The 26,310-nt window shown below is 37.4% G+C and overlaps 1 protein-coding gene and 3 long non-coding RNA genes across 9 annotated transcripts in view; 2 read left to right on the forward strand and 2 right to left on the reverse strand.

The window, feature by feature from the left end:
• Positions 1-177: 177 nt before the first annotated feature.
• Positions 178-3,195, forward strand: LOC144193359 (uncharacterized). 2 transcript variants are annotated; one of them, XR_013325736.1, is made up of 6 exons: positions 178-383; positions 567-659; positions 1,948-2,485; positions 2,636-2,731; positions 2,806-2,951; positions 3,028-3,195. It is a non-coding gene; the product is annotated as an uncharacterized LOC144193359 (long non-coding RNA). The 2 variants fall into 2 exon arrangements; XR_013325737.1 differs by having other exon boundaries at positions 179-383; positions 1,948-2,246.
• LOC144193360 (uncharacterized) lies at positions 1,205-1,793 on the forward strand. Its single transcript, XR_013325738.1, has 2 exons — positions 1,205-1,496; positions 1,573-1,793. It is a non-coding gene; the product is annotated as an uncharacterized LOC144193360 (long non-coding RNA).
• A 245-nt stretch (positions 3,196-3,440) lies between the features above and the next one.
• On the reverse strand, positions 3,441-5,774 carry LOC144185932 (uncharacterized). The gene is made up of 3 exons (XR_013324814.1): positions 5,723-5,774; positions 4,283-4,360; positions 3,441-4,193 (listed from the first exon to the last, which is right to left on the reverse strand). It is a non-coding gene; the product is annotated as an uncharacterized LOC144185932 (long non-coding RNA).
• Positions 5,775-7,085: 1,311 nt separating this feature from the next.
• gphnb (gephyrin b) overlaps positions 7,086-26,310 on the reverse strand; it is a 60,490-nt gene continuing 41,265 nt past the window's right edge. The window contains exons 11-27 of one of the 5 annotated variants that reach the window (XM_077742726.1): positions 21,524-21,565; positions 20,787-20,861; positions 17,714-17,770; positions 15,740-15,782; positions 13,646-13,783; positions 12,318-12,410; positions 11,220-11,275; positions 10,939-11,058; positions 10,255-10,325; positions 9,676-9,829; positions 9,319-9,440; positions 9,127-9,214; positions 8,960-9,033; positions 8,827-8,894; positions 8,588-8,691; positions 8,286-8,382; positions 7,086-7,505 (exon numbers count right to left, since the gene is read on the reverse strand). In XM_077742726.1, coding sequence (XP_077598852.1) covers positions 7,372-7,505; positions 8,286-8,382; positions 8,588-8,691; positions 8,827-8,894; positions 8,960-9,033; positions 9,127-9,214; positions 9,319-9,440; positions 9,676-9,829; positions 10,255-10,325; positions 10,939-11,058; positions 11,220-11,275; positions 12,318-12,410; positions 13,646-13,783; positions 15,740-15,782; positions 17,714-17,770; positions 20,787-20,861; positions 21,524-21,565 — 1,536 coding nt within the window. In that variant the 3' untranslated portion in view covers positions 7,086-7,371. The remainder of the gene's footprint in view (positions 7,506-8,285; positions 8,383-8,587; positions 8,692-8,826; positions 8,895-8,959; positions 9,034-9,126; positions 9,215-9,318; positions 9,441-9,675; positions 9,830-10,254; positions 10,326-10,938; positions 11,059-11,219; positions 11,276-12,317; positions 12,411-13,645; positions 13,784-15,739; positions 15,783-17,713; positions 17,771-20,786; positions 20,862-21,523; positions 21,566-26,310) is intronic. The other 4 variants (XM_077742730.1, XM_077742727.1, XM_077742728.1 and 1 more) reach the window with 4 other exon arrangements.

A 26,310-nucleotide genomic window follows, 5' to 3' on the forward strand; every position in this document is an offset into this window, starting at 1 on the left:
TGCATTTTTTTAAGTATGAAAGCCCAATCAATGCGTATTTACTGCCGCGCCCCCGCCACGCCCCCGCCACGCCCACTGACTAACGCATGTTATTATGAAAACAATGTATTTTTTTGTTAAGTATTAAAATCCAACCAAGGAGCCACGCCCCCCCCCCACATACACACACACACACTGACTAATGCACGTTATTATGAAAACAATTTCTATTTTGTGTTTGTCTATGTTTAATAGGCGTGGCCGAGGTTGGAGTTCAAATAGTCGATGTCATTCAGCAAAATGGCGATTGAGACTGCACGGGCGTGTACTGCAGAGCTGCTCAGAGCTGACGATTTGACGAAGAATGGCTGACAAACTTCTCTCAAGACGTTGCTGCACATGTTGTATGTCGTCGTTTGGGGATTTCGAAGCCCCGGTTCTCATCTTGAGAGTGATCGTTGACGGTAGCATGCATGCTCCGTTAGCGTGATGCAGCCATGACGGCAAAATGTTTGCAAACAAATTGGCTGCATTGCGTTACCGATCGCTCTTTGTTTTTAAACTAATCATTCCTTTGTGTGTTTCAGTCCCTCAACGAGCACCGCCGACTACTGGGAAACATCAAGAATGTGGCCGAAACGACCAGAAAGGATCAACTGGTCGACGCCATAACAAAGGGGGTATTTTTTGAATAGTTCCGATTTTCTCCGTTTAATATTTAAACTTCAGCTTTCAGCATTCAAGGATTTGCGCAATTGGCTCGTTTTTCATCATGATACATTCAAATTTTGAATGAAATCACTAACTAACTTTGCGTTTTTTAACAGCAAGAATCTGTGGATAAGTCACCCACACAAATGCATTAGTGGATGCGAAAGGAATTAACAGTAATCCCTCGATTATCGCGGTTAATGAAAAACCGCAAAGTAGGGTCAACCCAATTGAATTTAATAAAAAAAAATACTATAGTAGCAAGTGGGGTAGCTTCCGCTTCAGTTTCAATGTGGCTTTAAACATTTTTCTGATTTCAAAAAAGTATTATGCCATGTAGTGGCACTAGGCACTTAAATAAATAATATAATTGTAGCCCCTTAACTTTCTTAAATACCTTAGGGTTAAACAGTAATCCCTCAATTATCGTGGTTAATGTAGAACAGACATGGCTGCTATAAAGGAAAAATTTAAAGTAGGGTCATCCCTATTGAGTTTAATTAAAAAATTCACATTTTTCTGAATTTGAAAAAGTAATCTGCCATGTAGTGGCACTGTGCACTTAAATAAATTGTATAATTTTAGCCCCTTAACTTTCTTAAAGACCAAGGCTAAACAGTAATTTCTCAATTATCATGGTTAATGTAGACCAGACATGGTTGAGAAAGGAAAATTTTAAAGTAGGTTTATCCCTATTGAATTTAATTTTTAAAATAAATACTATAGTGGCAAGAAGAGAAGTAGCTTTCACTTGCCAGTTTCAATGTGGCTTTTCACATTTTTCTGAATTTAAATAAATCTGCCATGTAGTGGAACCGCAAATATTTGATAGATTAAAACAATTATGTACTTTTACCCCATTAACTTTCTTAAAAACCTCAGGGCTTGGATCTTTTAACTTTTAGTTTTAAATGTGGTTTTGACAAAATATAAGTGAGACATTTATTCAACCATAGTGCAGGGGTCATTTTTGACTTAATTAAACGTATGGTAAAATAACTTTTCTTTTTAGGATATTTATTTTTTAAGAATGAATAGATTTGAAATGATTGACTGAAAAACTCGAGGCAAAAGTAGTAGGCCCCAAATGTTATATTTTTATTTTTCAAGATAAAAGATTTCCCCAATTCTGGTAAAACCTTCCTTGCGAATGTATTTTTAAAAAATGCACAGATTGATTCTGGTGTAACATCCAGCACTGATCTATGCATTTTTTCAAGATGAAAGTTGAGACCTTGCAAATCTTTTTGTTTCCAGAATTCCACCCAAGTCAAGATGGACTACACCACTCCCCCTGATTCTGGTAAAACCTCACTTGCAAATGGTTGAGTAAAAAATATATTTGCAAGATCTTGCCTTTTATTTTGAAAAAAATGTGTAGATTAATTCTGGTGTAACATCCAGTGCTGATCTATGCATTTTTTTCAAGATAAAAGGTAAGACCTTGTGAATATATTTTTTACTCAACCATTTGCAAGTGAGGTTTTACCTGAATTGGGAGAATTCCACACAGGAGGCTACAGCACTCTTCAAAATAAAAGATCTCCCTGATTCTGGTAAAACCTTGTGAATGGTTAAGTAAAAAAATTGCAAGTTCTTGCCTTTTATTTTGAAAAAAATGCATAGATTGGTGTTGGTGTAATAGCCAGCACTGATCTATGCATTTTTCAAAATAAAAGGTAAGGCCTTGTGAATATATTTTTTACTTAACAATTTGCAAGTGAGGTTTTACCTGAATTGGGAAGATATTTTATTTTGAAAAATGTCTGAATTGGGAGAATTCCACCAAAGTCAGGTAAAAATATTTGCAAGGTCTTGCCTTTTATTTTGAAAAAATGCATAGATTGGTGTTGGTGTAATAGCCAGCACTGATCTATGCATTTTTCAAAATAAAAGTTCATACTTTGTCCTAAACTTGATGTATTGGCCCCTTCTTGTTTTACAGAATTCCACCATTGAACAGATAGGCTCAGACGCCTTAATTTTTTTTTCTCCGCTGGATGGTCAACGTGAACCAGTCTGACATTTTTCAAAATAAAAGGTAAGCCCTTCTCATTGGTTTTTTAACTAACTGTACTAACCCCCCTTTTTCAATTTTCGAATCTTCTCCACCAGGGGGTGGAGAAGATTCGATTTTTTACGATGCTGGACCAACAACGGGAACCAATCTACAAACTTTTTCAAAATAAAAGCTGGAGCTTTTATTTCCTGTTTTTCCTGCTGGTGACAGGAGGAACTACTTCATTTTTTCAAAATAAAAGGTGAGCCCTTCTCATTGTTTTTTGAACTAACTGTGTACTAATCCCCCTTTTTCAATTTTCGAATCTTCTCCACCAGGGGGTGGAGAAGATTCGATTTTTTACGATGCTGGACCAACAACGGGAACCAATCTACAAACTTTTTCAAAATAAAAGCTGGAGCTTTTATTTCCTGTTTTTCCTGCTGGTGACTGGAGGAATTGCTTCATTTTACTCAAGTTTTTCAAAATAAAAGCTTTTAAATGTATGCATGTGTTTTGTCTTTAAAAAAAATGCAAGTAATAATTAAAGTTAAAATATTTTATTAACAAGTAAACATTTTAAATTTGGAAATAACACTTAGAAAAATTAAATAAAAAAAACACTTAGAAAAAAAAATGAACAAAAAAAAGGAAAATAAACACTTAGAAAAAAAAAATGAACAAAAAAAAGGAAAATAAACACTTAGAAAAAAAAATGAACAAAAACACTTAGAAAGAAATTAACAAAAACACTTAGAATATTTTTTTAAAAGCTGGGGGAAAAACACCTAGTCAAAAAATTTAGGGGAACAAACACTTAGTCAAAAAATTTAGGGGAACAAACACTTAGTCAAAAAAGCTGGGGAAATGAACAGAATAAAAAAGCTGGGACAATATCCAAAAATCAGGGGAATATATATTCAGCAAATAATTTCTTTAAAAGCTGGAGGCATAAATATTTTAAAAAAAGGTTGGAGAAATAATAATTTAGAATTTTTTTTTAAAAAGCTGGAGAAATATATATTTTTTTAAAACCAAGGGGAATTTAACTTTTTTTTAATTGCACAAGAAATAAACCATATTTTAAAAGAAAGTTGGAGCAGTTAACACTTAGAATATTTTTTTAAAAAGCTGGAGAATATATTTAGTATTTATTTTTTTTAAAAACCAAGGGGAGTAACCTCTTGGAAGAAAGAATAAACACGAGTCTTGTACTTGGTAAATTGACTTAAGAAAAATCTACTTTAACAAATGAAGTTTCTAATCTTTAATAAGATCCTTGTGGACTTTACCTATAGAAGAGGTCACAACACCAACTGATGTTCAGTGAAACCTCACCATAAAGATCAGATATCACATCATGGAGTTCCACAAGATTATAATATTTAAAGCTTTTATTTAGTTTGGATGAAGACTTGGATACTTTGCAATAAACAAATACGTTAACCTTTGAGAAGCCTGCCAGTCATCTCTGAAGTGCAGATAAGTCACAAGTGATATGGACCTGATGACAAAGAAGAAGAAGACAAAACTTAATATAGAGAATTAAAATTCACCAAAAAGGCTTAATGTTTTCTTTTGAATTAATTTTACCTTGATCTGGCCCAATCTCCTCTCCTTTAACCTCGAGAGCGTGTGTTCTGGACACTCTGGAAGAGCTGCATCCGGATGCTAAAAAGAGAGAACTTGATTTAACCAAACTAGTTGGGAGTTGCAAAACTATTATTGCAAGATGGAGAAATCTTACAACAAACTTAATAATATACAATCAAGATATTGAATGAAAATAAGTTAGTGAGTGCTATGTGCTATTCCTTTCCCTTTTTCAGACAAGGCGATTAAATATACACAGTAGTGTTAACGACTAAGAGAAAGATGACGTAACTATTTTTGTATCAATAATTTTTTTGTGTGAAATCAGAACAATTACAAATTGGAAATGGTTGTTTAGAACTTGTGGTGAAATCTATCTCTACATACATTAGTAGTTCCACTGGATGTAATTTAAGAGAGAGGATCTACCCATCAAACTAACTATACTAATGTTGATAAATCTGACAAAAAACGTAGTAATATACAATCAAGCTAATAAATGAAAATAAGTTATTTCACCGTGCTGTGCTTTTTTCCCCCTTTTCAGACAAGGCGATTAAATATACACAGTAGTGTTAACAGCTAGGAGAAAGTTGACGTAACTATTTTTGTATCAATAATTTTTTAGTGTGAAATCAGAACAATTACAAATTGGAAATGGGTGTTTAGAACTTGTGGTGAAATCTATCTTTACATACAACATTAGTTGTACCACTGGATGTAATTTAGGAGAGAGCATCTACCCATCAAACTAACCATACTCATGTTGATAAATCTGACAAAAAACTTAGTAATATACGAAAAAGCTAATAAATGAAAATAAGTAAGTGCGCCGTGTTGTGCTTTTCTTTTCCCTTTATCAGACAAGGTGATTAAATATAAACAGTAGCAATAACAGTTAGAAGAAAGTTGACTAACTATTTTGCATCAATAATGTTTAGTGTGAAATCAGAACAATTACAAATTGAGGCGTTTAGTACAGATAAGGCGATTAAATATACACAGTAGCGATAACAGTTATAAGAAAGTTGACATAACTATTTTGCATCAATAATGTTAAGTGTGAAATCTGTTTACATACAACACAAGTCGTGCCACTTGATGTCATCTACCCATCAAACTAACTATACTTACGTTGACATCGCGACTTTGTTTGATTAGATTTAAAGTATTTCTACACGACGGAATAATGGACAGGAAACGGACAATACGATTAAAGCCAAATGAAAAGTGTAGTCGTGTCACTAATGCTAAAATAGCTGTTCAGATGCGGCACACACCTGGAGAGGAAAAGGATCTCAAACTTCAATTGTCGACGGTGTGTTGAAGCTGGCATTAAAGTAACAGATTAACCGGCGTTTTGGGCACAATCGATTCCTAATAAATCTCACGATGGCGTGATAAAACGCAATTATGACCGTAAAACGCAAGAAAACTTACCTCGTTCGGATGCAAGTGTCTCGACAGCCGGAAGAGAAATGGCTTCCTGAAAGAATGAGGTACCGCGCATGTGCCAAATTTAAACAGCTGGTTGGCCTACGCATAACAGCTGTTATTTTTTTGTTGCAGCCAACAACTACTGCCCTCCTGTGGCGTGGCGAAATTTTGCAATTACCACGCTCATACAGTAAAGTGAGGATTTTGCTGCTCATCTATGGAATTCACCTATACATCAATAAAAATACCAATCAAAAATACTTATACATCTAAAACTCCCTGATAACCAAAGCTTTATCAGGATGATAAAATCCATTTTTTTCTATGCAGGAAAGAAAAACAAGTTATCTGGTGGTGGTTTAGATATAATTTATTAAAAAAGAAACCCAACAATAACTCTGTGTTCTTTTTTTTTACATAATGATCAAGGATTTTTATTATCGTAGACTCTTTCATCAGTTTCAGGTTCATTACAGAAAATGTTTATAGTACAGCGTTGTTCAATGTCTCCTCATTGCTTTAATAATAATAATAATAACTTCCTTAGGAGTGCTGGTCACATATCTGTACAATATGATTCTATTTTTTTTCTCTTTAATCTGTACAATTTTGTGAAGTCATTTAAAAAGGCCGTCAGCAATTAAAGAAGCTGCTTCTTCTCTTGCTATTTTTTTTCCTCTTAAATAGTTGCTCAAATAAAATATATTTCCCTCCCCACCCCAAGCTTTTCCCTAGGAAAAGGGATAAGGAACAGTAGGGTATTGGGCAAATATTCTCTACCAAAACCTCTCAAAATGAATGAAGCCCAACACCCTACCGGCCTTTTTTAAAAATTCTTCTTCCCTTTCCCACCCGGGCAATTTGGCACCGCGCACATAAACAAGACTCACGAGATAAACGACAAGCAAAGCTTTTTGTGAAGCCGATATGATGCATACTAATGAGAGAGAAAAAGTGTCACCTCAAAAAGAAGAAAAGGACCTTGGACATGTCCCCCCTCTTTTTCCTCCTAACTGCAGCACCATGGGAAATCTGTATTCTTCCTTAAAATGTCTCTTGGTTCAAAAAAATAAAGTTATGAAAGATGAGGGAAAAGAATAAGAATCTTTTTGTTGTTATTTTTGTCTTTTTGTTGTTGTTGTTGTTGTTCTCGTTGTTGTCCTGGCAGGCACCTACAGCTGTCTATTAAAATGCTACTGCTATAGATAAGGTCTAGCATTGAACACACAAAGCAATTGCAATGAAAGGAACAAAGTTGCCTTAATATAATCATGATAAGAAGAATAATCATAATAATAAGCAGAATAATCATAATAATATATTACAGAATAAATCTCTTTTTTTTATAATTGGATTTTTTTCTTTACTCTCTCTCTCTCCATTAAAAGTTATATCCTCTTTCTTTGAAATACTACTATAATCTTTTGAAATGAATCACAGCTCATCATCCAGTAGAATGTAAGCCGTGACCAACGAGATGTCGACTCTACCTCAAAGTTCTCCAAAATCAAGAAAAACTAGCTGTGCCGTTGCATATTACAGAATAGTCAATGATATGTGGACATGCACCGACCGACCGTGAAGCGCCCGTTACGACCCCCCCTCCCTCGCGCTAGAAATGACGGCGACCCTCCGCCCCCGCGGTCATGACATCATAGCCGGCCGATGACCATGACGTCCACCACCTCGCCTTTGTGCAGCTCCACGTATTGCTCTGTTTTGGGAGGTAGCATCAGGAGCCCGTTGGCACTGCGCATGCTCATCAGTCTGCTGCTCACCTGGTTCCCTTTGGAAAGCATCACATTGGACTAAGTATACTCATAGTATCATATTATTATTAACCATCTCCACTAATATTTTTGTGTGACTTGCCATTTTTCCTCTACTTTATTTTTGTATTGTAATCATACCTGTCAACTTATAAGTTTTCTCATAGTTTTTTGATCATTTCAAATTGCGTATAACAACTTTTGTAGGGGATTATTATTTTTGTACGTTTTTGCAAAAGGAAGCACGTTTTACTTACTTTGACTCTAATCCAAATCGTCGTAATTTGTATTTTTTATTTTATCGCTTAATAAGGGGAATTGCAATCATAATTAAGGGGAGAAATTGTAATCATACCAGTCAAACTATACGTTTTACTGTATTATATGTATTTTTTTAATCATTTTAAATAGTTGTAGGCAAATATCAACTTTTGTAGCAGATTTTTTTGTACATTTTTGTAAAATATATCTCGTATTACTCACTTTAGCTCAAGGATTGTCACAATTTGTACAGTTTAAAAAAAAAATCATTGATAAATGGGAGCAATTGGCTGATGTTGACAAGTAGGATTGTTGTTCTTACAGTATAAACCTTATATCTAAATTTGGCAGATCTAAGCCACGATTTGGCCAATCCACAATAGTCAATTTGTAGCAAGGTATTACAGTAGGATTTTTTTCATGACATACATAACATCTGAAAAATATTTTCTCTAGTTTTTTGAATAAAGCGAGAAGTATCAATGTCCTCGCCACCCAAAAAACATGCATATGTCAAAAAAAGTATGTGTTGTTACCTGTGCTCTGTGCCCACGGCAGAGGCTCCTGGTGATGCCATGTCAGGATGCAGCGGTGGTATTCGGGACGAGGATCTAATTTGACATCGCAAGATAACTGCAACACAACCAAAAAGTCACATCAGAAAAAAAAATGACCTTTAGTCAAATAAACTTGAATTAAATAGTGTACGGTGCCATCCAAAACTTTGGTCCTTTTTTTTCTGAACAAGACAAAAATGTCATCTTAACTTGTGTGTTAAAAAATAGATAAAAAAAGAGGTGTGCATAAATGTGAGGGTGCTTCAGTTCTGCTTACTTACCCTTGCTTTGATGATAGTGGGCCTTGGGTCCAAAATACCCTGCATCTTCCTCAAGGCAGGGATGACAAAAAGATTACAAGTAACGACAGCAGATACGGGGTTTCCTAGGACAAAAGGACGGGTGGGCAGAAGGACGGAAAGACAGAAGGACGCCAGAGAGAAAGAGGGGACACATATATATGAAGACCACTTTCTCATAAAAGCAGAATAAATCAAGTCTATCTCTCAACTTCACACACTACCTGGGAGGGCAAAAATAAGTTTACGAGCACCGTCAATGTCCAGCGTGGCAAAGGTAGTTGGGAGCCTACAAAAAGATAAAAATAACAGACGTCAAATACTAATTTTCCTGCAAAAAAACCTGCTACTAACCCTGGTTTCATGAAGACCCGGCCAAAATGGATCTGGGCATGAAGATCAATATCCAACACCTGCTTTAGGTAGTCCTGCAAATTAAAAAAATCATCTTGTTTAGTCTTTTAAAATGAAATATGCAGTATTTACTTGAATAAGTACATGTCAGTGGATTGGGTGAATACCTTCTCCCCCATAGATACTCCGCCTGAGGTGATAATGACATCAGCACGGCTGATGCCTTCATTCAGAGCGTTGAGAAGGTCATCGGGACTGCAAGATGCACGTAAGGAAAAAAGAACCGTGTTAGATGGGAAGTCGGTGAGGGGGAAAAGGAATAGGAAAGGTGTGTTGTTAAAAAAAAATGGAGGTTTTACTTGTCTCCCACGATGCCTAGATTGATGGTGGGGTAACCGTGCTCTTGGATGGTGGCTAGCAGGGTGGAACGATTGCTGTCCCTGATTTTACCGGGATGGAGGTCATCCTCGGGGTTCAGAAGCTATATGAGATTTAAAAGACAGTGTGTATAAAATTAACAAGTGCATTTTGAGTAAAACACGCAAAACTAGCAGATTCTAAAGATTCAAAAACTTTAAGAAACCCCTTTAAAACCATTTAAAAATACAAATACAGCTTTTTTTCCTGACAAGTGAACACCTCACAAAGTAAATTGTACTTTGCTTTTCTGACTGTATATTCCTCCTTAATGAAAAATAACATTTATAGTCAAGTACCTCATTTCCTGTCGACATGACCGCCACTACAGGGAATTTTTGGACTTCCACCTCGGTGACTCCCACTGTGGCCAGAAGGCCGATCTCAGAGGAGCCCATGTGGGTGCCCTTGGCCAGCACACACTCGCCACGCTTGATGTCGTGACCTATAGGCCTGTTCATAAATATAATAGAAAAAATGTATTGTATAATGACATCATACAAATGTGGGAAAGAGACTATATTTTACATATAGTTCCATTATTTGTGTTTGAATCAATGCCCTGTTGAGGGCCTGCTAAAAAGTCTGTAAGAATTTACACCTAAAATGACTGAATAAACCACATTGATAGTTGGGAGTGATCAAAAGATAAAATCTGGTGTTTTGTCAGAAGTTGAAATATTATTTATGCTGCTGTTGCTGTGACATTTAATCCGGCCCATCAAAGGTTGGTAGCATGAGTCATTTAGTAAAAACTGGAGGTCCAAATATACAAAAAAATGGAAAGTACTGCAAATTGCAATGCATCTAAATTATTGGTGCGAGTTCAAGTTTAAAATGAATGATTTTATTTGTAGAATTGATTCATTAAAACTAACCTGATGTCCTGGCCTGGGCGAGCCTGGACTAGAATTCGTACTTCCAGTTCCTCGGTGCCCTGAAAGACAAACTAGATGACATCAATGTTGCTTTTCTACTGAATCAGCTTATTCTCGAAATATATTTAGACTGAAAATATAGTGTTTTACATAATACTGCATTATTGGAGCAACTTAAATTAATTTCTTAATTGTCATACTGGTCCATATCAGAGATGCATGCAATGTTAAAATAATGTTTACATCAAACTAATAAAAATTATGAACATTTTTGTATACTCTGTTTAGGTTAAGTGTATATTATAAAGTCATAGTATTTAGTTTTTGTGAAGTTTCAACCTTATTTCTTCAGTCATGGTCATTTGCATGTTATGGTTGCATAAATGAAAAAATGTATAGTTTATTTGGACTATCTTGTGTTTAAAATGTATTGTACTTTTATTAATTAAAACAATATTCAAAATTTAAAGCCTAACAATGCATGCATTTAACAGTGTGCTTTTAAAAAAAACATTTGGGACATGTATCTTTCAATAAAACAATGATACTGATGAATATTTTCTTGCCACAATTATTAGACAAGGTTATGTTGGGCTCAATCGGAAAGATAATCTTAAAAAAAGACTATTGGTGGATACTGTTAAGGCTGAGGGTGACATTCCCTTCCATTCAAATCAGACTTACATCTTCCGACTCGCGGAGGAGTTCAGTGTCTTCCACCTGAACGACGGCGTCAGCCCCGCAGGGAATGGGAGCGCCGGTTGTCACCCTCATCACCTGGCCAGGCATCACAGTATGGGTGGGCTGCCACCAGACACAAAAGGACAATCAAGGGTAAATACACAGCCATGACACTTATTGCTCTCAATGTCAATTTCAGATAAATACAAGCATACTAAGTGCAAAACAGAATAGAACAATGTTGAATGTAAATGATGGAATTTGGATACAATACAAGTACTGACCTGCTCTCCTGCTTGGGACTCGCCAATGATGAAGCGGTCACCCGGTCCATCAGCGGCTAAAACAGCGAGAAAAAGTATTAGTCGACTGTGTCATCTTCCACAAGAACTCTGTGAGTGTGTCATTTAGTCATTGTATTACTGAATGAATAATCAAGAGGACAGACAATGTGAATTTATTGAATTATATATCTCCCATCATGCATTTTGAACCTGATTGTGGAGAACAATAATACTATGCAGTGATTTTTCGTGTTGTATTTTTCATGACTTAAAATCTAGCCTGAGGTGCACAGGCACAATTTAGTTCCTTCTACCGTCTACCATCTAAGCAGCATGAATGCTAGTGTGGGCCCTCAGGACAACAGATGCATAAAACACAAGAGAAGACCTGTTGGCTGCTCTTTTTTCCGTCTTTAACGGAAGGAGGCACTACGAGCAGATGCTTCTTACAAGACTTTCTTTTTATATACTGTGCCTCAAGCTGACAAGGTCCCATCTTGCTCACTAGGTCTGCAGGTCCCTGATTGGGCCCCAGAACATGGGCCTCAAGGGGAAACACCTCCAATGAAGTCTAAGCTTAGCCTTAAGGACATTCATTGTGGAGTGGGGAGACAAGTATGAGTGCCTGTAGGGGAGCTAACTTCACAATGGGACAAAAAGAGTACCACTACCTCATGTTTAATGATTGTTTCTTTAAATTAAGTAGATTTATTGCACTAAGCGGCAATAACACAATTCTACAACCATATTTTCTGGACTGTTTGTTTGTTTAGGCTATAGTTGCCTGAAAATTGTTATTAACTATTGCCTATTTAATCTGTGATTCCTTATTTGACCATTGTTACTTTGTTTTTAGTTTTTAATAAAACGAAAAAAAATGTCCTCCCAAAAACTGCATATTTGGATATTATTTGTCTTCGTTATGCATTTTGGGGTTGTTGCAACTTGTACTCAGTTGCGTCTTATAGTCCGAAAAATACTGTAGTATTTATACTTAAAATGACAACATTTAATCTATATTTTCCTTTACACAAAAAAGCAAGCCAAACAAGAATGAATACAAGCAACTACAACACAATAAGGAAAGAATAGCGTTACCTCTTACAGCATAGCCATCCTTGACAGAGGCAGGGAAGGGCGGCAGGTTGTCTTTGGCATAAACGTCCTGAGCTAGGACTCGACCCATCCCGTCTATCAGCATCAAAAAGAGTAGAAAAATAAAACAAAAGTTAATATTATGATGACTATACTACATGTCATTTGCACACACACACAGTGTATTACACAGTATTCCAGCAGGGTAGCTTCTCCTGCTGTTGCCTGTCTAAATATTTCATCTCCCAAATCCCCTCTTTCTCACTGCTCTGTCGCCTCACCAGCTGTGCTCCTGCAAATCCAGCGCTTACTCCGCCCTGTTCTTCTAAAAACCTTAAACCCAACGACAAACCTGACGATGGCTCCCTCTCTAACACCGCATTTGTCTTTAAATCGACCTGGTTTAGGCCACTGTGTTATAACAAGGTCTTTTCTCAGTTCATGTCTATTTACAACTGTCAAAAATGCTGGTATTTGAATTCATAATGAACTTAAATGGAATACAACTGATTAAAAAACAATAACAAATGCATGTATTTCTTACCCTTACACATCTAATACTGTTTACTGTGTAGGTAGTATTGAATATGTATTCTGAAAAGTGAAGAAACACACCCTAGAGATGGTAATATGGTTATAAGCCTTTAAATTCACTGGCAAAATAAAAGTGAATAATAAAATAAAAATAAAAATGGTGCTTCATATGCAAGTAAACTTTAACTGAAATGATTTCCAATTGATTCCAATTGCAAAGGGCATTATTCAGGTAAAAAGACGGATTTAAAAGTGAGACGTTTCTTCAAAGTTCAGAGTCAAAAACAACAACAACAGCCGTAAGCAATATTCTTGTCACGTCTATGACACAACAAAGATGAAAACAGTGCTCACAGTGAGTGATGTGGAATTTTGATACGCACAAAAAAACATCCTCCGACGCAGAAATCATTAAAGAATGGACATTTGGTTGCATTTTAACATGCATATTATTATCTCATTCGTCTATACTCATCTACTTGTTAGGGTTAACCTGCTACTCTAATGACACTCCATCAAAAAATAGATAGATAGATATTTCCTATCCAACCTGCGAGCAAGTTGTGTGAACATTTGTGTGAGTTGTGCAGATAAAGTGCTGTTTCAGCACTGTGCCAGACTGTGTTTAAAAAGCTGCCATGTGGACTTAGCATTTCCATGTTGCTACAACACCCTGAGAGGTGTGACAGCAAACATCTAAACATGGCCAAGAGTCAGACAGCAAAGTGGAAAGAAACATTGCACATGACAGGGAGCCTTTTTAAAAAAAAACAACAACAAAAAAGCCTGATTCCCACCTCTGTAGTTGATGATCTCAGTGCTCAGGACGGCAGTCATCTCCAGCACAGTGATGAAGGCCTTGTCCATCGAGGTGAGGGGGAAGGGGGACATGCGGTGTCTCCGGGCCACCTTAGTTATGTCTACAGCACTGTGACCTAAGATAAAAAAAAATATGACAACATATTATGTACTTTAAGCATTTATAAACTCAAAAAGTGCATGTAAATTAATGTGAGACCATTGTAGAAAATATCAATTCTTTACTTAGCAGATTATTGTACCATTTGGTTATTTGGTTGGTAATTTATAATCCGAATAATACGGTACATGCACTTGGATACTTTTCTTTGGCATAGAATAATATACAAGACAAAAAATAACTGAGTGAGGTTAGGAGGATTTTGATAGCATCCATGTATGTCTAATAATATCCCTCTAATGATAGCAAAAGTACAAAAAAAAAAGAACAAAGAAAGTGAAACTAATAAATAATCTGTTCTTTTTTTCCCTTTTTTCTTTCTCTCCGGCTCACAGCAACGAATCGGCGCAACGCTTTGATTTGCCTTGACCCAATTTCGTGCCTTTAAACATACACTTACACTTCCACGGCAAATTCTGCCTGCTCAACGAGAGGCTTAACTACCTCCTGGCAAAACATCACATAGGCATGGGACCCGCACGCGCAAACGCGCCATGACAAACCCACAAAATTACACGTTGCATGTCACATCACAAGAGCAAATAAAAGCGAGTACGCACAGCAAAAAAAAAAAAACATGTTCACACAGGCAATTTGTGCTGGAACTAACAAAAAAATGTGATATGCATGTATGTAAAGACTTGGTTTTTTATCAGCTACATTTTACTATGATTAACTTTTGTGTAGATTTGTTGTGCTTCAGTGTAGGTTAAAAATTAGAATACTGCATATAAATCTTTTTGAGCAATTTAATGTATAAATACAGGTAAGAGAATTCCTCCAATTATGACAAAGTTACATTTGTTAAAGCCAACATTTGTATTTAGGAATCTCATAACAAATCAAATTAAGGACTCTTAATATGTCTATGGACAATTGAATTTTTGAATTCATTTTTTTGTCTTATTATATGCAAAATATTACAGTTAAAAGTTTCTATTCAAGATTGAATACACTCATTTATTCTTTGAAATTAGTCAGTTTTCATCTGTTGTTTTGTGTGTGCTTTCTTTTCTCCTGGACGTACCTGGAGTTGTAGCTCCACCCCCTATGGCAAAGCCCTGCCCATGCCAACACACCTGTGACTATACTTCCCAATCATCCTCCCTCAAATCATGAGCCACTTCCTGTCCTTATTTAAACCCTATTATTTTCTAGTTCTCTCTTTGACTCCCTGTGATTGTAGATGCCGAGGCAGTGCAGTCCTTACTTTCTCAAAGATAGTACATATTGTCTAGAGTTAAGTAAGTTTTGTTTGCCTCAGCTTTACCTGATATTGTAAGTATGTTATTCATTGTTATATTGAGAATTTGTGTTGGTGAAGTTAATTATTTTGGGTTGCATAGGAGGACTTGAGATAAGTTTAGACATCATGGGATATATGTATAGTTTGTTGCATTTACACATGTAGTTAATTCCCCTCTCTGGACTTGAACTACCATCAGTTCTGACAGTGGCACCCTTCAGCCTAATTTCCTGTATTTTTGTGGGTGTTTATTTGAAAATCTGACTGGAGTTTTTCATTTTTTTTTTTACAATTTTTATCTGAGGGTGTCACTTTAGTATCTTTTGCTTCATGTCATCCTAAGTCCAGGTTTTGGTGCACTTTGTTGTTAATAAATTGTCACTGAAGGCTACCTGAGTATGTGTCTGGCTCATCATTGACTGAATCCTTCTGCTGTGGTGATTGCGACACCCTGGTATATCTTAACATACATTAACTGTTAATTTAATATTGCTTGTCAATGTTCAAACTAATTTTGACTTGGGGAAACCGATATGGTAATCCCACTAATACATATTGACCTAATACTTTACATTTTGCAGCTCTTCTTGACTCAACTTTCATGAAAAGAAGCACACACACACACAAATGAGTGACAGTAACTGAGGTGGCCACATTGCCACTTACTTGATCTTAGGATGTTCTCTTTGCTGCTGCATCGTGACTGCACCTACAGATGGAAAGAGGGATTGATGGGAAGGACAGGGCATAGAGGACACAAGGACAGAAAGAGAGAGAGCGGTGGAAATTGGAGATAAACCGTAGTGGTTCTTTAACATGCTGGAGGTGGCAAAGTGTCATGTCGCCATACACTCTGCCATTTGTCCAGCTTGTTGGAGACCACTGCATCTCCGTCAAGATCACAGACTGAGTGCCCGCATCATTCATCTTTATCCGCGATGAATGAGTTCGCCTTATGTGATGCGACTATCGGATTCAAGTCGTTGCGATTGCGTGGTGTCAGAATGTAGTGTTGAAATCCAATTGAGATGGTATGCTTTTGCTTCATGTAAGATGTGGATGATGGGGAGGAGAAAAGTAGAGGTTCTGATGTTAGAAAGAGAGAAAAAGAAAGGGGTTAAGATAATATTGATGGCACAAATGATGTCAACTAAAAATGTCTCAGAATAATAGAATATAAGAATGAAGTCACAAATCAAATACCCCCTTTCCTCAAATAGTGGCCTTATTTCTAATAAGGTGAAAATGAATATTTTAAGGTTCCTTGCAGGTCTTAAACTAAATTTGACTTTGTGTCAAACTAAAAGGTTCTGGATTTGACATTGGCTAAAAACAATGTTTACTTAAAAGTTGGAATATTTGGTACATACACTGCTGAAGGGACAGCTAGTACACATTTCCCTTGAGTAGCAAAAGCCAAGTATCCATCTTTAAAATCTCACATTTAATGATATAATTAAGATCCATAAAATTTGGATTGTATCCAAACTCTACAAGCCACTATTTGCAGATATATGATAACTGTAAATAAATGCTTTGGATGTGCAATAAAAGTGAACAAATTTGTACAATATTATTAATAAATAAAAATAAAGGCACTTACCATTCAATTAATCTACACGATTTATAATTACCATACTGGATATGACTTTTACAAATTATTTCAAATTTTGTGGGCCTAATGTCATCCCTATTAATAATCTACAACAATAACCAATGTAAACTAGTGGATGTGAATTATAAAAGAACATATAAACTTGTATTATTGGAATATGAAGTCTGTGTTGATCAACACCAACAGTCTCACAAATTCCACTTTTTGCAACACTTACCAATATAGCATTATTCCTTTTTGAACAGTGGTCCTTTTGGCACACATTGACTCTCACTATCAGCTAATATCCATTTTTCACTTATGCAAAAACCTCCCGGAGTGACATCAAGTGCACGAGTCAGCCGGCAAAGTGTGTGTGTATGTGTTTGCTTGGCTTAAAGCGACCCTTTACCTCTCCTCCCCTCCCTCACCGCCATCATACTAGGCACCAAAACAGCCAAGGTGAGTGGGCGGGCTGGGATGAGGGATGAGAGGTCATGGATACACAAGGACGGACATATTAGACGACGTGTCGGCTTGGGATGGGATGAGATGAGCGGGACGTGTCCCTACAACTCGCAGAGTTGAAGAAAAAAGAAAAGAGCAGCAGAAACAGAAAGCACAGACTGGACAGACTTGGCTAAAAAAACTACAGAGCCCAGACATTGAAGTCAGAAGAAGAAGAAGAAACAAAGACTACTGGAGCGGCCTTGATGACATCTACTTGACAGACATCCAACACACACCAGACATGGCTAGTGACGGCGGACTCACGTTAACCGCGGAGACGGATGGACAAAGCCGACAGAGGGGAGGACAGAGACAGGCAGACGGACTTTGCGCCAAAAGAAAAGAAGCGTAGACGGGGGGGGTGAGAACGATGGGAGCAGGGGTTGGTGCAGAACAACACGGGGTAAATTAAAAAGAAAGGGAAAAGAGAGAGAGAGAAAGAAAAACGGGGGTAGAGAGCGGGGCGTTTGTTTTGCACGCTCTTCGCAGGAGGGTGAGGCAAAGGGCAGCGGGGCGGGTGGGGGCGGGATAGTTACTCGAGAGCTGAAGGTCCTCCTGCGATCATCTTTAAGCCCCTCCAACCTACACTGGAGCTAGTGGAGATAAAGCATCGAATCACAGGCATCAGTGCATCGGTCCCGGCAACCACAACACCACACACACAGACACGCACACTCAAACAGACGGACGGGACAGCCCAATAGCAGGAGCAACAAAGGTGAAGGTAAGAAGGAGAAAGGGGGGATGTTCTCAGGTGGTTGACTGGATTTCCAGGGGTGCAACGGTATGATTAGTGTTATTGAATTATCATGTCAATGTGAGTAAGAGTTCAACTTAATATTATAAATGAGAATTGGGCATATGATTTAGTGCTATTTTTTTATGAAAGGATTTGTAATTTGATTTCAATGAGTTGATATTAAAAGATTGGAATATGAAAAAATAATATCAACAAGAGACAATGTATAATGATATTATGGGAGTACCAAATGAATGGAAAAATGCAAATCATATTTTCCATGGTACTCTGTTTTAGAATTCTGGAAGTGCAAAGAAATACTAGTTCATTAATTCATTCTGTATATATTTACAGCATTCAAGTCATATTTTAATGTGACTTGACAATACTTTAAGGTTGATGCACAAAGATGAGATAAAAATATAACATTCTGTCATGTTTTGCTAAAATAAATCCTGCATCCTTAAATACAACCAAATAGAAAGACATTGACTTTTTTTGCCCTAAAGTTAAATGCAATATTCCTCAATCTAGTTCAATTTGATTGACAATTTATGACCAATATTTATCCTTGATTTTTACCTTCTTTAAACTGAAATAGTCAGTCATACCACCAAAGCACAACCCGCATAGAAGTGAGAAGACAGGGGAGATAGAAAGATTTCAGGGTGCTAAAAACATTAAAAGCCACACACAGATCAAAAGAAGAAGCACGTATGAAAACTAACAGTCGACAGCCACAGACAAAATTGCACGACCTACAGTGACAAAAACTCTGAAATGTGTATCTCAAACAGACTCACATCTACTTTTAGCAAACAAGTTCATCCATTCTCCATAATATCATAAAAATCAATCCTTTAGCCGGACTACTATACACAAAAAAACCTCAAGTGAGAGGAGACAAAGCAAACAAAAGAAAAGCTCTTCTCAAAAGACGACAAAAAAGTGGAACGACAGCATATGACAATGAGAACAGTGGTCGAATATGAGTTGTTGTTGTGAAGATGTGATGCTGGACATAGTATATAGGGGGAAAAGTTTCTAATTCACCCCTTAAAACTAACATATGCGTCAATAGAGATTGTGGAGATGCAAATGTGAGCACGCACACATCATGCACACATCTGACGACCTTGAAAAGTGCACCATATTAGTTTTAACGTAAGGAAAAGCAGCTGATTGGTTAATGGGCACTTGACCATATCAGGCCTTTTGACCTGCATTTGTGTACATGCGCAAAAACACTAATCCCTCAACATGGCAACCTCAATCTAAAGAAAAGGAGCCCAACATTGGCTAAAATACTTTGTAGCTATGTATAATAGCGGTCCCCATTAACTATTCCCTTTAATGTGATTCAAGGGCCCCTCGGATTTGCCCTTTCCAGCCTCCTCGTAGAATACAAAACAGCCATGGCGGCCAGGTCAGCGAGACCCGGGTGGCCAGGCTCCGCAGGAAATCGATGGCGCTAATAACCATCCGAGTAGAGGAGACGTTGCAGGAAATGATGAGATGTAACCGGCGTGCTGCTAAGCTCAGCACAAAATTAAAAGGGGCTGTCGGACAAATTATGCAAAAAAGAAGGGGGATTTATCCGTTTGCTCGGCCTGAGTCTGACCGATCGGGATGTGCTCTTGTAAAACGGCCTGAGGGACGACAGAATGCGTCTACGCTGTAAAATCTGTGGCCAAGTTGTCGTGGCTGGGGGGGGAGCACAACTTAAATTAGACGATAAGAGATGCCTGGAAAACGGGACGCCGACTAAAATGGTGATGGGGGATGAGGGAAAGAAAATGTGGGCTGGTTAATGTACACCAAGTGGACAAAACCATTACACTGTTTTTTTTTTTAACTATACTATGCAGTACTTAAACTTAGTCTTACTTAGTCTAAAGTTAAGGAGTTGTAAACAACAAAGTAATCTTAGCTTATTTTATCATTAATGCAAGGGGCAATATTCTATACTATATATAATTTGGTTGTGGTGAGGATTTTGTTTCATTCAAGTCCAAGAAAACTAGTTTGACAGTTCACAATCAGTTCCTGTATTTATACTTGCTTATTTATGAATAATAGTAAATCAGAATCTGTTTATATGTCTGAAAATAGTCATTATTAATATTTACTTGACAAATTGTGAGTCGTTTCACTGGCCGCTTTTCTATATTTTCACTTTGAAGATAATATTGAGGCCCCTATGCTCCGAGTATAGAAATAAATAGAAAAATTAATGAGAAAATCTGTACTGTTTTCTTTTAAAGCAAATTTCATTAAACATTACAAACTCTCAAACAGTGATTGTGAGCTGTGCACCTCCTTAACCAAATAATTTTGTCCATCTAATGTAATTTTATTACCAGCCCATGCGAACAAGTGACCACTAAAAGTGGGGATGGACAGGTCAGCTTTGGGGAAAAATAAAAACTAACCTTTTATTAATTTATTGCAACTATTACCTAACTTTCACCAGTGACAACACACACTTCCCTGTGTAATGTGCTATAGGAACAACTCTAAGACTAAAACCTGGTGTCCACATGCATATATGGATGGGAATATTAAAAATAATACCCCAATCAGGTGTCATTTCACTAAACCATCTAATGTTACAACCACAGAGACACATTTTCTACAATGCAAGGGAAAATATGATTTGATATTTGTTGATTATGGCAATAGACATAAATCAAATCATTATTTTCCCAAGTGGAATTAGCACATAATAGGAACAGGCCTCTCAGAGTAAAGTCATCGAAATGATGTGTGTCAGTGCGTGTTATGAGCATGGTCAGGTGCTACGTGAGATGCCGGTGACCTGCATGCCAATGTCGATCGGTGAGAGGTTACTAGAAGGTTAGCGGGTTTACCTGGTCCAAGGTAGAGTACCTTGACTTGAGCGTGATGACCTCATCCAGGTGAGCCCTGAATTCTCTCCGTGAGGCCTGGGGGAAGCCATAGGATAATTACTTATTTTCATGCCACAAATACAAGCAGGCACATAGACGAGCGGGGAAAGAGCCAGCGAATTTGAACAAACAAGCTGCCTTTTATAATGTTATCCTCCATCCCAAATCAGATCCAACTTGTTACACAATATGACGAAAAAATACCAGCAAACCAGTTGCCAAGACGCCAAAGTGGCAAACTTGATTGGGTGGAAAACACTAGTAGGATTTCTGTTAAAATAATAATCCTAAAAATAAAACGCATCTACAGTTTGATATTCTATGATATGATGAAGCACCGCCCAAATGCCAAACTGTTCTTTAATGATCCAAAAATAGTACTTAAAGAAGGACAAATATGCTTCTTAGAGGCATAATTGCATAGTATAAGGACGTCTCATTAGGGCTATTAATCAATGCATTGACTGTTTAGTTAAAAGCAGTAAAAAGTTCACTAGCAAGAGTTAGTGTACCAGAAAGCGAATGTAAGGAGATTTGACATAGTCAAAACACACAAAGACAAGAAGAAACAGGGACAATTACAATTATGGGATGTAAATAAACAAGCAGGGAAGCACATAGAGTTGAGGACAAAGGCAGGGGGGAGGAAATCATGCCGGCAAGATGTGATCTTGGATCTTGGAAGCATGCAGGAGTACCTCGGCAATGCTTAGGGTGGACGAACAAGAGGGAAGCCGCGCCTGGTGCGACACAAAAAAAGGAAGGGGAAGAAGAGAAAGAGGGTTAACAGACTCCAAGCAGGTGAGGACGGAGGCAGACAGAGACTGATAGCTGACAGGACAGCCTTCCATTCTTTTAGGAAGGGGAAGGATCAGTCTCTGTGTGACTAATGTCTCAGTCAGATTGGGAAAGATGGGACAGACAGAACAGGAGATAGGATAGAGGAGGTCAGGTCAGAACAGCAGGGAGGAGCTCACACTTTACCACGTCTCTCATTCAATTTTCACTAGAAGGCTTGTAATTAAGGATAATACACAAAAACTAACAATACTGAAAGATCTCAATTTCAGTTGGTAGCCTTGTATTATTTACGTGTTGTCTTGGTCTTATATAATGTCAAAATGTGGGAAGAATACTTCCATAATGTAAAATATAGAAATGTGTAGAAACTCGGAGTGTTTAGAATGTGACGAAACGTATCAAGAATTTCCTGAATTTTAGTACAAGTTAAAGCAAAAATGTGGAATTGTTGGGTAAGTGGTAATTTTTCTTTGGCACTAGAGATTTTAAATCATCATTTTATGTCATCTACTCTTCCTCGAAAAAATATGGCACATTTCTGTGCTGATAAAATCCACATATGTTTCTGTATAAATATTGCTGGACAGTTCACTCCTTTTTTTAACAGCTTGTGCGTTGGCGACAGGTGCTAAACCACATTTTAAACACGTCTTCCTTGAGACATCTGCTAGCCTTGTAAAGCACCTTCCTCCAAATCTGACACTTCCTTGGCACATCTGTAAGGAAATATCACATCTAAATCTCAGAAAATAACACACAGACACCAAGCTCATGTTGGATTATTACTAAATTAATTAAATTAAAGCCAAAGCCGTCAGTAGTGCTTTGATTATATAACAAACGGCTTTAATAGAATGACACCGTCAAAAAGATAAGAATCTTTCCCTTGGAATTAAAACAAATTTTCAAGTGCCACCATCCAACCCAAGTGAAACTATAAGAAAAATCATTCAAATATCAGAAGTTAACTTAAGTCCAAATAGACAAAACTATGATTATGCATACCGTCCATAATATATACTACAATTATCTACCAAAACTGCTCATTTTTCTTCTTCTTTTCACATGAAATGTGTGCTTTAGAAGAACAATTGCTCTCGCCTTGATGTTTGGCAGAGGTAAACACATACAGCTGTTGTCAGGTAAGCCTCGCAAACCAATAACCAAAGCTGACGAAGCACTCGTGCTTCATCCTCCAGCACTTTGATTCATGGCGGGTCTCCCACAGCTGTCTCGGCGTCCCAACATATTAGAGGCGAGTTGGAAAATGGAAATTAATGAGCTCCTGAGCGACTTTGCCAGCGTTGGCAGAGCGTGGGAGCGAACACAGCACATTTGACAGGCTCACTGGTCCCCACTTGCCATGGCGGCCCACATGGCCAATGAGCAAGCTCCATCCAGCTGGTCAGACATTCTCATACGGTCCTCCTTTCATTTCCTGTCAGTCCCTCCAGCGCTTCACTTTCATTTTTTTTGCTATTTCATCACCCACTATTCATATTTTCTCCCATTCTCTGCCTTGAGGGTTTAGCTGCTTCAAAATGTGAGCAATATACATACATAGACATGTAAAGTTTACATGAGAATGGTTCCCATCAATTTGTTAAGATGCAACCAAGCAAAAATATTCTGACATTTTCTTGAATAAGCAGGAAGGAATCTGTTTTAAACCAGAAAGCTATTGAAGCGCAAAACCATGAATCAGGACAGCTATTTGCTCTTCAAGCCTAAAGCACTTTGACCCAAATGGTCTTTCTAATATGAGACATTGGGGAAAAAAAAGCAAGAGATATTAAAGTTTTCCTTCTTTGCCTGGCTCAAATTACTACAAAAGCACTGACACTTGACAAATAATCCACATAAAAACTAAGATAAAACAACTTTCAGTTAAAAATATATATGAAAAAAACTAGATCTGCATCTATATATATAGCAAATAATCCCACAATGTTACATCCACATTTTTAGTTCATTTCTCTTGTCCTCAATCTTATCACTAAAACCTTCAGTAGAGACTACATCACACATCTATTGACAATTTAGTCTATAATTCATCTGATTGGTCCCACTTTCTCAACAAAAGTATTATACCTAGTAACTACTTCACTGTACTACCTGGTCACACAACCCACAATAAATAAATAAGAAATGCGCCAAACAAAACTCTCATCTGGCATCCCAATATCATTCCCCTCGACCTGCAACTCTTGCCTCCAGTTTTATGACACCGTCACATGAGCACATCACACTGATGGCCTGCAAACGTCACCCCCTTCTGGCATCACCACCACCACCACCACCACCGTTTCATCACACACAAAACACACCAACAATCTTAACAAATCCCCCAAACTACGCACACGTAATCCATCCATCATTACACCTCCTCCTGTATCAATCAAAATCCTCCCCTTTGAACAACACACTCCCAATCTGCCAACTCTTAGGGATCCATCTCAATGGTGTGCGGCAAAAAAATCGGCACTTACCATCTTCTGGCTGTAGTGGAGACAGAATGGCACGCGCACACCGGGAGGACACGCTTACAAGCGCGAGGGCGAGTGCGCTAGTCTGAGCCGCGTTGGTAGAGAGAGAGGAAAAAGGGGAGAGGCGCTGGAGGGGGAGCGACGACGCACAAGAGGGCGAAAAAGAAATGAGAGAAAACAAGAGTGGTCTCATTGTGGGTATACAATGAATGAATGAGGACGGGATGCATCTTTGGCTCAATTCGTCTGCATTACTTCCATCTTAGTTCCCATCACTCTCCCCCGGATTACCTCCCGCGTCCTCTCTACGTCGTTAACTCTCAACCGCGTTGGCTTTTTCTCACCGCGTCTCGTAAATCGTCTCCACCTCCGGCGGGCCACAAGACAAAGTAAGCCATTTTATAGTTTCAGGGAAGGCGACAATAACATATACTTGGTTTGGCAAACCTTCTACAAAGTATGTAACTAAACAAACACGGAAAGGGAGATCAATAGTGTCTGGCTAAAAAAACAAAGGTGACATTATTTTAATAGAGACCAAATAGGATCTAAGAGATGCTATTTGTCAGTTCTAGACAGAGATAAACCTTGGAGATGTGACAAAAGTCTGCCAGAACAAAGCGAAATGTCTTCAATGGGGACTGGAGGAATGTACAAACGTATACTATCAAGTAGTTGATCAGAGTAGACGTGCAATTAAAAAAAAGGCTATATTGATATAAGGGTAAACAATCATTGGAATGATCATGGAGTGTTAAATCAGAGCGGCAGATGGCAGATCAATAAGCGAACGTTAATGGCACTTGCAATGTTCCTCAAGCTTCTACAACTTATTATCTGCCTGAGCTGAGTGTGCATTCATTTTGTTCATTTTTGACAGCGGTAAGATTATCCTTGATATATTCTATGAATAACCAATGAGCATCGTGTCTTTACAAGACTTTCAAAAGGAAATGATATGAAAATGAGTTGCTTTAATAGCTGTCTAATGGCATCAAATCAAAGTTATTAGCATTGAGGAAGATTTAGGGGGAGTTTTTCTCAACTGATAATAACAAGACACATTCCTGGAATCCCTTGACTACTTGAATTCCAGGAATTGGCAACCGAATATTAAGCTTTTCTAACAAAAAAAAGCAAGAATGAACAAAAACAGAAGAAGGAATGTGGCGAGAAAATTTCCATATGGGCACTGGGCACTAAATACTAAAAATAACAATAATAAACAACTGCAATATTGTAATAAAGTCCTAGCTTGATCATGAGGGTAAAAGGCATGTAGTATCATAATTCTTTTAGACTGACATGAATATTTACCAAGTACAACTACTACTCAAAGCTGTATTTCCCCATAGCAGGAATTCTCCTCCATAAAAATTGCAAGACATGTTTTTACTGTTGTAGTGAGCATCTTAATTGCTTACAAGGAAAAGTCATGCGACAAGAACTAAGTGAGAAGAATGTCATTGACTCTATTCTAACTATAATTCTAAGAACCAATCAATCTCTTAGAGTGACAGATTTGAATTTCATGTAGTACTTTTCAGCGAAACTACAAAACTTGTCGAATACCGAGAATTTCATCAATTAAAGCATTCAAGGGATTCCAGTAATTTATTAATTCAAATGAATGCTTTATCCACAGAGCATAAGTATTTCTGATCAATTTGAATAAAGGGCTTATTCAAAATAAAATAGTCAAACGTCTCAAAGTCTTAATCTAAATGTCACACAAGACATCCTGAAACTGACTCACACTATAAATGACTTTTAAAATATTTACATGGGAGTATTTTCTTAAGGTTGACTGTCCCGGATTCAAGTTCTCTCCACCCGTATGCTTCATTAATTCAAATTCATCATTATATAACTGTGCTAAATGCTAACAAGAGTGTAAGCCACAAAAATCTGATGCAAAATGTCATATTTATGCCATTTTTGAGTCTAGTGTATTGGGAGTGTTACACAAAGTCTGGCATTGCAAAAACTGTCTCGTGTTGAAGGCTACATGTACAGTAGTAACAAAACAACTATATAATTTTCAAGGTGGCACACCAAATGTATCATCAGAAAGTTTCTGTTTCTAGAGAAATTATCAGCAGAAACAGTTTGCAATGAGGATATTTTCTGTAAAGCCTTTAAACTATTTGTTGTTAACCAAGCAAATACAAAAAAATGCCAAATGACTTGCCAATGTC

Source organism: Stigmatopora nigra, chromosome 2 (genome assembly GCF_051989575.1).
Source record: "Stigmatopora nigra isolate UIUO_SnigA chromosome 2, RoL_Snig_1.1, whole genome shotgun sequence".
Lineage (NCBI taxonomy): Eukaryota > Metazoa > Chordata > Actinopteri > Syngnathiformes > Syngnathidae > Stigmatopora > Stigmatopora nigra.